Source organism: Sus scrofa, chromosome 13, assembly GCF_000003025.6.
Source record: "Sus scrofa isolate TJ Tabasco breed Duroc chromosome 13, Sscrofa11.1, whole genome shotgun sequence".
Classification (NCBI taxonomy): domain Eukaryota; kingdom Metazoa; phylum Chordata; class Mammalia; order Artiodactyla; family Suidae; genus Sus; species Sus scrofa.
The window spans coordinates 98,372,103-98,388,926 of NC_010455.5; the positions used below are offsets into that span (position 1 = coordinate 98,372,103).

Sequence of the window (16,824 nt, forward strand, 5' to 3'; positions counted from 1 at the left end):
CAGAGAACAAACAAGCGAGGTGGAGGACAGATTAGTGGAAATCATGGATACAGAACAGAAAAGAGAAATAAGATTGAAAAGAAATTAAGAGAGTCTCAGAGAATGCTGGGACAACATTAAATGCACCAACCTCCATATTATAGGGGTGCTAGAAGGTAAAGAGAGAGATAAAGGGACAGACAAAGTATTCGAAGAGATAATAGCCAAAAACTTCCCTGATATGGGAAGGGAACCACTCACTCAAATCCAGGAAGCACAACGAGTACCATATAAAATAAATCCAAGGAGAAATACCCCAAGAAACATATTAATCAAACTGACCAAAATTAAAGACAATGAGAAGATATTGAAAGCAGCTAGGGAAAAGAAACAAATAACATACAAGGGAACCCCGATAAAGTTATTGGCAGATTTTTCAGCAGAAACTCTGCAGGCCAGAAGGGAATGGCGTGATATACTTATCGTGATGAAATGAAAAAACCTCCAACCAAGATTACTTTATCCAGCAAGGCTCTCATTCAGATTTGAAGGAGAAATCAAAACCTTCACAGATAAGCAAAAGCTAAGAGAATTAGCAACACTAAACCAGCTTTACAACAAATACCAAAGGAACTTCTCTAGGCAGAAAAGAAAAGGCCACAACCAGAAACAAAATACCGCACATGACAAGGCTCACCAGTAAAGGTATATTTACAGTAAAGATACAAAATAATCCACATGCAATTATGCCACCAAAATCAGAAATTGTGGAAGAGGAGGGTACAAATGCAAGACACTGGAGATGCACTTGCAATTAAGAGACCAACAACTTAAAACAATCTCATATATATATCTTTTCTATCAAAACTTCAGAATAATTGCAAACCAAAAATCTACAATTGATGCAGAAGCAAATAAGAAATATCAACTCAAATACAACACTAAAGATAGTCATCAAACCAGAAGAGGAGAGAACAAGAGAAAAAGGGAGAAAAAAGATCAACAAAAACAAATCGAAAGGAATTAATAAAATGGCAGTAAGAACATACATATCAATAATTATCTTAAATGTTAATGGACTAAATGCCCCAACCAAAAGACCCAGACTAGCTGAATGGATACAAAACCAAGACCCATATACATGCTGTCTTCAAAAGACCCACTTCACTTCTAGGGACACATACAAATTGAAAGTGAGAGGATGGAAGAAAATATTTCATGCAAATGGGAATCAAAAGAAAGCTGGAGTAGCAATACTCATATCAGACAAAATAGACTTTAAAATGAAGAATATTTTAAGAGACAAGGAAGGACACTACCTAATGATCAAAGGATCAATCCAAGAAGAAGATATAATAATTTTAAATATCTACTCACACAACATAGGTTCACCACAATATATAAGGCAACTGCCAGCAACCTTAAAAGGACAAATCAACAACAACACAATAATAGTGGGGGACTTTAACACCCCACTTACAGCAACGGACAGATCATCCAGACAGAAAATCAATAAGGAAACACAGGCCTTGAATGAAGCATTAGACCAGATGGACTTAATAGATATTTATAGGTCATTCCATCCAAAAGCAACAGAATACACATTCTTCTCAAGTGCACATGGAACATTCTCTAAGACAGATCACATCCTGGGCTACAAATCCAACCTCGGTAACTTTAAGAAAATTGGAATCATATCAAGCATCTTTTCTGGCCACAGTGCTACAGAACTGGAAACCAGCAACAAGAAAAAAACTGCAAAATACAATCACGTGGAGACTAAACAACATGCTACTAAACAACCAATGGATCACTGAAGAAATCAAAGAGGAAATTAAAAACTACCCAGAAGCAAATGACAACAAAGATACGACACTCCAAAACCTATGGGATGCAGCAAAAGCTGTTATAAGAGGAAAGTTTATAGCAATACAAGCCTACCTCAGAAAACAAGAAAAAGTTCAAATAAACAAAGTAACTTTACTTTACAGCTAAAGCAGTTCGAGAGAGAAGAACAGACAAGACCTAAAGTTAGTAGAAGGATAGAAATCATAAAGATCAGGGCAGAAATCAGTGAAATAGAAACAAAGAAAACCGTAGAAAAGATCAGTGAAACAAAGACCTGGTTCTTTGAAAAGATCAACAAAATTGATAAACCCTTAGCCAGACTTATCGAGAAAAAAAGAAAGAGGACTCAAATCATTAAAATTAGAAATGAAAAAGGAGAGATTACAATGGACATCACAGAAAACACAAAGGATCATAAGAGACTACTATATGTAACTATACACCAATAAAATGGAAAACCTAGAAAAAAATGGACACATTCTTAGAGAAGTACAATCTTCCAAGACTAAACCAAGATGAAATAGAAAAGATGAACAGACCAGTCACAAATATTGAAATTGAAACTGTGATTAAAAATCTTCCAACAAACAAAAGTCCAGAACCAGATGGCTTCACAGGTGAATTCTGTCAAACATTTAGAGAAGAGCTAACACCTCTCCTTCTGAAACTATTTCAAAAAATCACAGAGGAAGGAATACTCCCAAATTCATTCAATGAGGCCACCATCACCCTGATACCAAAACCAGACAAAGATACCACAAAAAAAAAAAAAAAAGAAAAGAAAACTACAGGCCAATTTCACTGATGAACATAGATGCAAAAATCCTCAAGAAAATACTAGCAAACCGCATCAACAATACATTTAAAGGATTGTACATCATGCTCAAGAGGGTTTTATCCCAGGGATGCAAGCGTTCTTCAATATCCATAAATCTATCTGTGCCATACACCACATTAACAAACTGAAGAATAAAAACCATATGATCCTCTCAATAGACACAGAAAAAGCCTTTGACAAAATCCAACACCCATTTCTGATAAAAACCCTTCAGAAAATGAGCATAGACAGATCCCACCTCAACATAATAAAAGCCATATATGACAAACCCAGAGCTAACATCATTCTCAATGGTGAAAAGCTGAAAGAATTCCCACTGTGATCAGGAACAAGACAGGGATGTCTGCTCTTGCCACTACTATTCAACGTACTTTTGCAAGTCCTAGCCACAGCAATCAGAGAAGTAAAAGAAATAAACTGAATCCAAATTGGAAAGGAAGAAGTAAAACAATCACTATTTGCAGATGACATGATACTATACCTAGAGAATCCTAAAGACTCTACCAGAAAACTGTTAGAGCTCATCCATGAATTTGGTAAAGTCACAGAATACAAAATTAATACTTAGAAATCGACTGCTTTACTATATACTAACAATGAAAGACCAGACATGGAAATTAGGGAGGCAATCCCCTTTACCATCACATCCAAAAGAATTAAATACTTAGGAGTAAACCTACCTAAAGAGACAAAAGTCCTGTACTCTGAAAAGTATAAGACACTGATGAAAGAAATCAAAGATGACACAAACAGATGGAAAGACATACCATGCTCTTGGATTGGAAGAGTCAATATTATCAAAATGACTGTACTACCCAAGGCAATCTACAGATTCAATGCAATCCCTATCAAAGTACCAAGGACATTTTTCACAGAACTAGAACAAAATATTTTAAAGTTTGTTTGGAAGCACAAAAGACCCAGAACAGCTAAAGAAATCCTGAAAAAGAAAAATGGTGCTGGAGGAATCCAGCTCCCTGACTTCAGACTATACTACAAAGCTATAGTCATCAAACTTGTATGGTACTGGCACAAAGACAGACATATAGATTAGTGGAATAGGATAGAAAGCCAGAATTAAACCCACACACCTACAGTCAACTAATTTATGACAAAGGAGGCAAAAGAATATACAATGAAGAAAAGACAGCCTGTTCAATAAGTGGTGTTGGGAAAACTGGACTGCATTAGGGCTACTTGAAATGGTTGTTGAAATGCAGTTTACCAGCCATGCTCAGACACAATAAATCAAAAATCCTTGGTTGTATGTCTCCAGAATCTGCATTTTAATGAGTACCTCTGGTAACATTTAAGTGTGGTCAGGTTTAAAAAATATAGTTCACAGGGAGTCCCCATCATGGCTCTGTGGTAACGAGAACCTGACTAGTATCCATGAGGGTGCAGGTGTGATCCCTGGTCTCACTCAGTGTTAAGGATCCAGAGTTGCCATGAGCTGTGGTGTAGGTCACAGATGTGGCTTGTAACCTGTGTTGCTGTGGCTGTGATGTTTGCCAGTAGCTTCAGCTCTGATTTGAACCATAGCCTGGGAACTTTCATGTGTCACAGGTGTGGCCCTAAGAAAACAATAAGGGTGGGGAAAAGAAGACCAAGTAAAGCCCAGCGGGAGTATGTCTTTGGGGGCAGTGCTTTTCAACATTTTCATGTCATTCACAATTAGAAAATATTTGCATAGCACCTTGGGGTACAAGAGGAGAGGCTGATAGAAGCTGGAAGTAACTAGCCCCCAGGGCTTTGGCAGGTTCAGGCACCTGGCTGCCCCAAGGATGAGGTATCCACATTTTGATAATCCATTGGTGACGCCATGGAAGCTCTGTGAAGGGCAGGAAGGAAAGGAGAAATTTACCAAACAAGGCTGAGAACAGTGCATTGCTCCCAAAGTTACAAATGCTGCTGAGAATTCAAGGAATAGAGATAATTTCCTTAACTGGAAGGTTAAGAGAGTCCTAGGAGTTGCAATGCAGAGGCCAAGGGAAGGAAAAAGACATTTGTAAAGAAAGGGAATGAAATGCAAAGAAGTAAAGGATACAAGTGTAGACAATATTGGAAGACTTTAAGTGCTAAAGGAAAGGAGATGGTAGCTGGAAGAGCATCAGGAAAGGGTTTGGGGGAGGGGGGTGGGAGGTATAGAAGCCTTTGTTGGGTATATTAAGAACAAAAAGTAATTTCCATTGGGTTTCGTAAAGTATTTACTTAAAAAAAAACTTTGTAGTAATTTAGTAGTCTAATAAAGGACCTCAAAAGTCCCCTTGAATTTTATAGGAAACAGTAGTTACAAATGATTAGTTCGGGACTTCCCTTGGCCCAGTGGAAACGAATCCAACTTGGAACCATGAGGTTGAAGGTTCGATCCCTGGCCTCACTCAGTGGGTTAAGGAGCCGTGAGCTGTGGTGTAGGTTGCAGATGAGGCTCAGATTCTGCGTTGCTGTGGCTTTGGCATACGCCAGCAGCTGTAGCTCCAATTGAACCCCTAGCCTGAGAATCTCCATATGCCACAGGTACAGCCTTAAAAAAAAAGTATATATATATATATTAGTTCCAAGAGAATGCTGCCATTGCGGTGGGTACTTCTTCAGGATCGGATGCTCTCAGGATCTCCTTTGGCCTGTCCGAATTCAGGTTTATGGTCTTTAATATCCTGTCTTAATCATCAGCCATAGAAATCCCATGCCTCCTACTAGCACTAAATCACAAGCTGTATTTTATAGCTTCTCAGTCTTCTAATGCTATTTTATGCAAACAGGCAGGAACAGTTGGAAATTGCTGTAAGTAATGTGATTTTACCAATATATTTGTGGTAGACAGAATAATGCCCCCCAAAGATGTCCATGTCCTAATCCTCCAAAGCTGTGAATATGTCATTTTACATGGTAGGGGTGAATGAAGGTTATAGATAGAATTAAGGCTATAAATCAGCTAACCTTAGAATAACGAGGATTACTCAGGAGGGCTCAATTTAATCACAAGGGCCGTTTAAACATGGAAGAATCAGAGAGAGATCGGAAGATGCTATGCTGAAGTCTTGAAAATGGGGGTAGAGGCCACAAGCCAAGGAACACAAGCAGCCTCTGGAAGCTAGAAAAGGGCAAGGAAACAGATTTCCCGTTGCAACCTCCAGAAGGAACACAGCCCTGCCACCACATTGATTCTAGCCAAATGATACCCATTCTGGGCCTCTGACCTCCAGAACTGTAAGAAAATTAATTTGTGTTAAGTCACTAAATCTGTGATGATGTGTTACAGAAGCAATAGTAAACTAATAAAAATCCCAGTTTTAAAATCTTAATTTTAAAACATAAAATCTCACTTCTCTGTCAGAAGATAGGGTCCTACATGGCGATAATCAACCTCTGTGGCTTGGTGCACAGTATACAGAATAAATGTGAGTTGAATCTGAACCATCCTGTATATGACTTTGTCTCGCCACCATTTCTTAGGAGACTTGAGTACTTTTTTTTTTTTTTTTTTGTCTTTTTAGGGCTGCGTCTGTGGCATATGGAGGTTCCCATGCTAGGAGTCCAAGCGGAGCTGTAGCCACAGCCGTGGCAACATCAGATCCGAGCCACATCTGCAGCCTACACCACAGCTCATGGCAATGCTAGATCCTTAACCCACTGAGTGAGACCAGGGATCGAACCTGCGTCTTCATGGATGCTAGTCAGATTTGTCTGCTGAGCCATGACAGGAACTTCCACTTGCTTACTATTCTTAAATAAAGTCTCTACCCACCTGGGTGCATTCTGCATGCAGAAGCACTTCCATTGCAATCAATATGTGCAGTTCTGAACTTCTGTAGTGACTTTTGCTGGACTTAGGGGCGGGGAGAGAGGGGAGGAAAGGGAATTGTTCATTTAAACCAGAGTTAGTTTTCTCTGGCTCAAGTGTTTTAATATAGGAGGCTTGATCTTCTGATCAAAGTTCTATGGGCTCATTGTACCTCAGTATTAACTGCTTTAGGGTGAGACCACTATCTGTCTGAGAAACCCCACCCTCAGTTGAGGTTTGTTTTATGTCATCCCAAACATAGGCTCAAAACTTGGTGAAAATTGGAACCACAGCAATATCTTCTCAGATCCACCTCTTAGAGTAATGACAATAAAAACAAAATAAACAAATGGGACCTAATTAAGCTTAAAAGTTTTTACACAGCAAAGGAAGCCCTAAACAAAGCCAAAAGCCCACAGAATGGGAGAGGATATTTGCAAATGAGGCAACTGAGAAAGGATTAATCTCCAAAATATATAAACACCTCCTGTAGCTCAATACCAAAACAAAACAAACAAAAAACCCATCAAAAAATGGAAAGAAGATCTAAATGGACAGTTCTCCTAGGAAGACATACAGATGACCGAAAAACACATGAAAAGATGTTCAACATCACTAATTATTAGAGAAATGCAAATTAAAACTACTGTAAGATACCACATTACACCAGCCAGAATGGCCTATTGTTTATAGGCTTTTTGATGAATGCTGGAGAGGGTATGGAGAAAAGAGAACCATCTTTCTCTGTTGGTGGAAACGTAAATTGGTAAAACCACTATAGAAAACAGTATGGAGACTCTTCAAAAAACTAAAAATAGAATTACCATTTGATTCAGCAATCCTAGTCCTGGACGTCTCTCCAGAGAAAACCATGACTTGAAAAGATACATGTACTCCAATATTTATTGCAGCACTATTTACAGTAGCCAAGAGATGGAAGCATCCTAAACTACTCCATTGACAGAGGAGTGGATAAAGATGTGGTATGTATACACAGTGGAATATTACTCAGCTGTAAGAGGGAATGAAATAATGGCATTTGCAGCAACATGGATGGACCTAGAAATAATCATTGCTAAGTGAAGTTAGACAGTGAGACACAAATGTCATATGCTGTCACTTGTACATGGAATCTAAAAGAAGGATACAGTGGGAGTTTCCTTCGTGGCTCAGCAGTTAACAAGCCCTACTAGGATCCATGAGGACATGGATTCGATCCCTGGCCTCAATCGGTGGGTTAAGGATCCAGTATTGCCATGAGCTGTGTAAGTCACAGTCTCGGCTTGGATCCTGCATTGCTGTGCTGTGGTGTAGGCAGTGGCTATAGCTCCAATTCGACCCCTAGCCTGGACACCTCCATATGCCTCAGGCATGGCCCTAAAATAGCAAAATAAATAAATTTTAAAAGGATACAGTGAACTTATTTGCAGAACAGAAACTGACTCACACACTTTGAAAAATTTGTGGTTACCAAAGGAGACAGCACCCCCGGGGGCGGGGCGTTGGGGATTTGGGTTGTAAATGTAATTAAATTGGGTTGTGATGATGGTTGTACAACTATAAGTATACTAAAATTCATTGAGTTAAAAAAAAAAAACTTGGTGAAAATTCAGAGTTGCCGTTGCAGCTCAGTGGGTTAAGAACCCCAATAGTATCCATGAGAATGTTGGTTTGATCCGTGGCCTTGCTCAGTGTGTTAAAGATTGCAGATGCAGCTTGGTATGGCCCTAAAAAGGGGGAAAAATGGTGAAAATCTATAAAACATTTTTCTTATAATGCAGAAACAGACCTACTTATATTTCAAAGTTTGTATTCATTTCTTTCCCAGTCATTAGATGAAGCCAACAAAATTGACAGAATGAGGGCAGATTTAAATGTGTTATTCACTGCTCTTTGGGATAGAACATGTATTACTTATCTATTGTTGCTGTAACTTAGCAGCTTAAAATAAACGTGTTATAATTTCTGTTGTTTTGGAATCCAGGATCAGCTTAGAAGTTCTGACTCAGGGCCTCTTAGGCTACAGTCAAGTTGTAAGTCAAGGCCATGGTCTTCATAAGGCTTGACTGATGGAGGATATACTTCATGTTCTTTCACATAGCTATTGGCTGGATTCAAAAATCTCCTCCCAAGCTTGCTCACATGGGCCTCTCCACAGGCTGCCTCATAGCATGGCCACTGCTTCTGCAGAGCTAGCCATCATGCTAAAGAACACCCAAGCAGAAACCAAAGTCTTCCTAAAAACAATTTTGGAATTGATATCCCATCACTTCTATCATATTCTATTAGAAGCAAATCAGTAAATCCAGCCATACTCTAAAGAATTGAGGAGATGATAAAGGCATGAATACCAGGAGTGGGGATTTCAGGGCCATATTAGAAGCTAGGAACCAGATGTATAAATTAGTAAGTCCATTAGCTTACCAGAGACTAGATAATCAAGTTTATAATATTGCTAATTGAAATTAAGCTCAGTAATTATGGAAAAACAAACAAAAAACTCCAAGGAGTTCCCACTGAGGCTCAGTGGGTTAAGAACCATACATAGCGTCCATGAGGATGTGTGTTTGATCCCTGGCCTCACTCAGTGAGTTAAGGATCCAGTGTTGCTGCAAGCTACAGTGTAGTAGGTTGCACATGTGGCTCAGACCTGGCGTGGCTGTGGCTGTGGCTGTGGCTGTGGTATAGGCCTGCAGCTGCAGCTCCCATTCAACTCCTAGCCAGGGAACTTCCATATGCTGAGGGTGCAGCCCTTAAAAAACAAAAAAACAAAAAAACCTACAAATAAATTTTCCATACGAGAAGATATAAAATTTTTTAAAATGGAAGTTCTTTTAACTTTGAGACAGGAAATTTAAAAGACACGGTAGAATAATCAACACAATTTACCCTTTTTTGCCATATTCTCCTCAAATTGTCCACATCTGACTTTATTCCAATTCTTCTCTTCATGTTTTTAATTCTGCTTATTCCTCATCTTCTACAAACAAAAGAAGCTTATAGAGACATGTAAAATGTTGTAAGAATTGGGTTTAGCTAAAGATGAAAAACCTAAGGCAGAAATAAAACTTCTCTGCAAAGGTCATAGTCTGGTGAAAACTGAAGACCTAACAAAGATCACGGCTGAGTAAGCTGATGTTAAGAAAATGAAAAAACATGTCCAAGGCTGGGGAAAAAAATACTTTCAAGGCATATATAATAAAAGTCTTATGTCTAGGATATATAAAGACTCTTACAACTCCATAACAATAAGATAAGCAACCTGGTTTCCTTAAATGGAAAGTTTGAATAGATGTTTTATCAAGGAAAAAATATGCATGAGACATAATACAAAATAAAACCCAGTGAGATATTATTAAATCACCACTGAAATGGCTAAAATTAAAAAGACTGATAATACCGAGTATCAGCAAGAATGTAGTTCAACTGGAACTGTCAGTTCACATTTTTTTAAAAAGTTAAACACACTCTTTCCATACATGCAGCAATCCCACTCCTAGGTATTTTACTCAAGAGAAATGTAGCTATATATACATAAGGGCCAGTGCATGAATATTCATAGAAGATTAATTCATTATAGCCAAAAAAACTAGAGGTAGTTTTATGATGATTTTGTAATATATATCATACCCATACAATGGACTTAGCAATAAAACTGAATGAGCTACTGATAAATGATATAAACTACCGATAACATGGATGAATCACAGAGGCATTATGCTAAGTGAAAGCAACTAGACACAGCAGACACCATAATGTCTGATTCCATTATATGAATTCTGAAAAAGGGAAAGCTATAGTGACAGAAAACCTGTCAGTGGTAACCAGAATCAGAGGGAGGTAATTATCTGCAAAGGAACAAGAGGGCACTTTTAGGGGTGATGGAAACGTTCTACATCTTGATTGTGGTGTTGGCAATGACTATACATTTTTCAAAATTCATCAAACTGTGCAATTAAAATATACAAATTTCATTGTATATAATTTATACTTTAAAAACACTGAACTAAAATAAAAAAACCACGTGGAGTTCCGTTGTGGCGCAATGTTTAGCTAATCTGACTAGGAACCATGAGGTTGCGGGTTCGATCCCTGCCCTTGCTCAGTGGCGTTGCTGTGAGCTGTGGTGTTGGTCGCATACGCGGCTTGGATCCTGCATTGCTGTGGCTCTGGCGTAGGCCGGCGGCTATAGCTCGAATTATACCCCTAGCCTGAGAACCTCCATATGCCGCTAGAGCGGCCCAAGAAATGGCAAAAAGACCAAAAAAAAAAAAAAAAAAAACCAAAAAACAAAAAACCGCTTTACAAATATAAACAGATCCAGTTTAGTGGCTTGCTCATCAATTGCATTTGAAGCTTTTTCTTTTTTAACCTCCAAGATGATTTATGAATAAATCTGATCTCCCTTGGGATAGGTTTATGTATGTAAATACTACAGAACTCAAAGGAAAAGCTCTTTCTGCCTGGGACTACTGAGGGAAGGTGGAATTTTTGAGCTTTCTCAGGCTAACACCAGAAGATCGGGATTTGGAATTAGAATTGAGTGGCCTATGGCAGGTGAAAATGAGGTGAAGTCTGAAAGGAGGGCAGACTCTGTGGGGGCACCAGTCCTAAAAGGGAACTCAGGGAAACACAAGATGGCCATGGTAAAGTGAGCTCCAGTGGTGATGTGCTTTCAGTTCTAGAATGAGCAATAAGGAATTGACCAGTGGGTCGGTGACTTTCCAACTAAAATGAGGTTGAGAAACCATGTGACAAGGCAGAAAAAAAGATTCTTGAATGGGATTTGGGGTGAATGGGGTAGCATCAGGTTAAGAACACTGGTATTTATACAGCATGTAGAAAAGGGCCTGGAATGTGATTATTGTTTTTAAATAAAATATGTCTTTTTCATTAGAGGCATTTAATAATGGAATAATCGGGAATAGCATTCAGATATGTTGAGAAGAGAAGGTAAGGAAAATTAACACTGAGTTTACTTTATGGGTCGGATTCTGTGGTTTGTACTTTCAGATTGCATGATTTCATCTCAACAACAAGGACTGTGATATTATCCTCCTTTTACAGCAGTGGAAATGGAGACTCAGAGAGAGGCTTGGGTTCTAATTAACTCAGGTACAACAGATGCAATAGGCAGTATTCCTCAAAGGCTGGCGAAGGTGTACTTGAGCTATGATCACCAGAGATGTCCACAAACCATGCTAAGAGCTTGTGAATTTGATTGGGAGGTTGAGGTGTGGCAGGAATCTGCATCTCTAAACTGTCCACTAGTTAGTTGGTACTTTCAACAAAAGTTTGAGAACCACTGTCTTAAGACTTAGAAGATACTTTACTATGTGGTGATTTCTAGTATTTAGAGTTCTTAGAAACAGAAGTTAGCCTTACAGAAGTGATCTGCAGCTTTGTCTTTGCTAAAATGTTTTATCTTTATCGTGTTCATAACATAGCTATAGTTCTCAATGCTCATATTTCATGAATAAGAATTTTTTTAAAAAACAAGCCAGTATCCTTTATTCGTTCTCACCAGATTTATATTGTTGACTGCCCAAAGTGGTCTCTAATGGTAGCAGTATTTTTGCAGAGTCTTTTTTTTTTTTTTTTTTTTTTTTGGCCATTTTCTTTGGTATTGGCTTAAACTACCTGGGATGTGTTTATCAGTTTTATACAGTAAGGGATAAATAAAGGTATGTTTGTGCTATGATACATAAATGAATTATGGTAGATACCAAATAGAACAGGTTATCTATTCATGAATAGTGGGTCTTTTTTTTTTTTTTTTTTTTTTGTCTTTGTTGTTGTTGTTGCTATTTCTTGGGCCGCTCCCGCGACATATGGAGGTTCCCAGGCTAGGGGTTGAATCGGAGCTGTAGCCACCAGCCTACGACAGGGCCACAGCAACGCGGGATCCGAGCCGCATCTGCAACCTACACCACAGCTCACGGCAACGCCGGATCGTTAACCCACTGAGCAAGGGCAGGGACCGAACCTGCAACCTCATGGTTCCTAGTCGGATTCGTTAACCACTGCGCCACGACGGGAACTCCGAATAGTGGGTCTTGATGAGATAAATCTAGTCTCCTAAACTCTTGTCTCTTTAACAAGCATATTCATCCAAAATTATTCGTTGTAGTATCAAGGTGCCTACTTATGATTTAAATTCCAACACTTACTCTTACATGATTATATGTATTTTCAACAGTGATTCTTTTATCGCACACCGAGAGAGTATGAGACAGATGATGAGAAATTTTTCTGAACCTTTCGGAAGAGATATGTTCAGCATCTCTGATGGGAGACGAAGAGCTCGTAATCATACAGGACACGAGGATGAGGAAAATTCCCTGACTGTAAGTTCTTTATTTTGAAATTAGTGAAGAAATGTATTACAGAGGAATATCTCTCTGATAATAGGACATGACTAATATTTACGTTATAGAAACAACTGTTATATAAAAGGAGGGACCTTTTGGAAAGGTGCATTCTTATTTATTTATTTTAGGGCCACACCTGCAGCATATGGAATTTCCCAGGCTAGGGGTCGAATTGGAGCTGTAGCTGCCAGGCTACACCACGGCCACAGCAACGCAGGATCCAAGCTGTGTCTGCAACCTATACCACAGCTCATGGCAATGCCAGATCCTTAACCCACTGAGTGAGGCCAGGGATTGAATCTGCGTCCTCATGGATACTAGTCTGGTCAAGTAACCTGCTGAGGCGCTACGGGAACTCTGAAAAGCCACGTTCTTTAACAATGAAATCTAAACTGTACACAATTCCTCTGTGCTACCAAAACTTTTAGCACCATGGGGTTATGTATTACAAGTGAAACTTGAAGCCTTGTTTTCCATATGTATATACGTTTTTTGCTCACCTTAAAATTTACTCCCACATCTTAAATTAGAACAGACAATGAAATATCCTCCCTGTCCCATACAGCATTTCTCCCCATTTTAAAATAGCATCCAGGAGTTCCCGTTGTAGCTCAGTGGTTAATGAATCCGACTAGGAACCATGAGTTTTTGGGTTCGACCCCTGGCCTTGCTCAGTGGGTTAAGGATCTGGTGTTGCCATGAGCTGTGGTGTAGGTCACAGACGCAGCTCAGATCCCATGTTGCAGTGGCTGTAGCATAGGGCAGCGGCTACAGGTTTGATTGGACCCCTAGCCTGGGAACCTCCACATGCCACGGGTCCGGCCCTAGAAAAGACAAAAACACAACAAACAATAAAATAAAATAAAATAAAATAGCTTCCAAAACTATAGTGTAAGCTTTATCTCTGTTAGACCAGGAAAAGCCAATCTTCTGCATGGTTACCTTAGATCTTCAAAACTTAGATTAACTTTTAACTGTATTCAAAGGCCTTGTATAAACACAGTGTATTTTCATAAGTCTTATGTGAGAGCAAAACTAGAAGTTTACAAATATAAACTCAAAAAAAAAAAAACCCAACCTGGGATATTGATATTTCTTAACTATTTTATTTTCTGCTTATTTTACCCCTATTGCTTTTTCAGCCTCAGGAATGGCAGTTCTAGAACAACCAATCCACAGGAGTTTCTAAAAGATAAATCTCTGCAATTGAAATGTAGATATTTGGAACTAAGTAAACATTTTGAATAGGTCAATTGGGAAACTTCCAGAATCTTCCAGAAAAATGTTTTCATATTTTCCATTCGCAGTAATCTTCGTTAGAGTGAAATGTTTCAAATACCCCTAAGAGCTTTGATGAATAAAGTCGCATTTGCTGTTTAAGTGAAAGTAATCTTCACATTCTTTTTCATGGACATATTACCCCAATATATATATTATTCACATTCCAATTGGTTTTTAAAAGTTAGTTAATGGTGGCATCGTTATATATATGTTTTTACTTTTAGGACTCTAAATTTCCATAGAAGTCTAAAATTAAGATCAAAGGAAAAAAATGATCAAATGGACAGAAAAATCAAATATAACATTCTGAAATTTTACTTTTCACATGAGCATTGAAATATTTTATATATCTGCTATAAGCATAGCAAGGAAAGAGTAGGGCTGTACATAGCACAGTATTCACATGCGTAAATGAGCTGCTCATAGCCTTTTCAGAAGAAGCAAGAAGTGAGAGTTTTATTCTCTTATAAGCATAGAAGGGAGACCTGTTTGTAATTCAGCTGTGAAGTTTTCATGGTGGATGCCTGTCACAACTGCTGCAACTCTGCTGGTTGCAGAGAAGAAGGAAATATTTCTTTCCTGGTACTGTGCTTAAAACATCTCCATGTTTAATGAGCTGGAAAAAGAAATATATAACCAGATAAAGAGATAAAATTCTGCAAAACTGTAGTTTGTAAGATTCATAATTTAGAACCACTTGTGTTTTCGCTTGCCTCATATTTGCCTTGTATGGTTTGAAATTTGGGGAACCAGAAAAATCCATACAGTTGAAGTAATATGGTTGCATAAACATGATGACTGACTAAGGAAAGTCATATAGGAAAACAATTCTGAATATAAAGAAAAGCCAAGGCCAACATTTGAATGAAAAACTGAAACAGTTGCTACCTTGTCCAATTTGTAGGCATAAATTAACTTTTGTTTAAGATTATGAATCATAGGTATGGGTTAAAGAATGCAGTATTATCCAATAGAACTTTCTGGATGATGGAAATGTTGTAAATCTGCCTTGTCCAGAATGGTAGCCACTAGCCACATCTGGCTGTTGAGTACTTGAAATGTGCCTAGTACTTCTGAGGAACTGAATTTTTTTTAAATTCTTTTTTGGCCGCACCCAGTGCATATGGAAGATCTTGAGCCAGGGGTTGAATCTGAGCTGACGCTATGATCTATTCCACAGCTGTGGCAACATCGGATCCTTAACCCACTGCACTGGGCCAGGGATCAAACCTGCACTGTGGCATAGACAATGCCAGATCCTGAACCTGTTGCACCACAGCAGTTCCCATGGAAATGAATTTTTAATTTAATTCTAATTATTTTAAAATTAATTAAAAATAGCCACATGTGTCTACTGGCTGCTGTAATGGAAGGCATGGTGGTATTCAAATAGACTCCAAAGCTCTTAGCTTTTCTTTAACCATTGCTGAGTAATAACACAATGTGTGAGCCTATCTTTTTTTTTTGCCACCCTGAGGCATATGGAGTTGCCTGGCCAGGGATCAGCTCTGAGCCTCAGTTGCAACTTAAGCTGCAACTGTGGCAACATTGGATCCTTAACCCACTGTGCAGGGCAGGGCATCGAACCTGCATCCCAGCACTTTCAAGATGCTGCCCATCCCATTGCACCACAGCGGGAACTCCTTATTTTTTAATGCAATAATCTCTTTAAATATTTTCCCAAGAAAAACTGTGGTACTCATCTACCTGTTAAATAAAAAGTAAATGGTAATGTTTACTATATCAGATTTAGACCAAACCGTTTCATAAAACCTTGAGTTTTATAACTTTTTGCATAATAAATGCTGCCAGTTATTTACTTGCCTCTCATATCTAAAATCAAGTAGTATACAGTTTTCTTCAAATACATTTTATTGCATCAACTGTCTTATAAAGCTAACACCAGTGGATTTTTTTTTTCTTGTTCAAATATGAAAACTCTTTACTAACCACGAGTATTGAGCACTATCCTAGGGCAGTTGAAGAGTCCGAGTAATTTTTAAGTATAGGAATTTCATCCAGTTATAGCAGGTTTTCCCAGGATCATTCAGGTTCTCTTTTAGCCAAAACACTCTTTTTATTCCTGTGCATTTATAATTTATACTGGGGAGGTATTGGCTCTCCTTTTTTTCCCCTAGAGTATAACACATTTCACATGTTTATGTCTCAGTATGAAAGACTTATGTAATAGCAAAACTAAAGTAATTAATTAAAACAAAAACAAATAAACACAGTAACAGCAAAAGATCTCTATCCCAACTTAAATTTTCTGTTTTGTAACTAGATGTGAAGGTAGGAACAGAAGTTAGAAACTGACTGCAGAAGATTAAAGGACAGCTGCCCAGTTTGAAAAGAGCACAGCCAAGAAAACAATAGACTTTTCAAGCATGCTAGCTGTTCTGTTTGCACTTTTAATAACAACTTATACAAAGCTTTTTTTTCTCTTTTCTCGAAGTTAGAAATTTTAAAATGAGTATTTTGATGAAGCAGCGAACCACTGTACGGTGCTTTTAAGCATAACCGATGAAAATTTATATTTCACATAGTCACTTTGATCATTTTCCTCTGTGTTTTTGGTCCATTTCTTAACATTTGCCACCTATGATTTGGGAAGATTAATTTTGTTTAAAACTAGATAATTTATAATCTGTAAGTTGATTTAATTAGGCAATTTATAATTCAAAAAAAAAATGTGGCTATCCAACAATGAGACTGAGAGATGG

At 38.3% G+C, this 16,824-nt stretch overlaps 1 protein-coding gene across 1 annotated transcript in view; it reads left to right on the plus strand.

The window, feature by feature from the left end:
* Positions 1 to 16,824, plus strand: part of MLF1 (myeloid leukemia factor 1) — a 47,998-nt gene that overhangs the window by 14,299 nt on the left and 16,875 nt on the right. Inside the window, 1 exon segment of the mRNA XM_003358641.5 lies at positions 12,649 to 12,796. Within this exon segment, the coding sequence (XP_003358689.3) occupies positions 12,649 to 12,796 (148 nt within the window).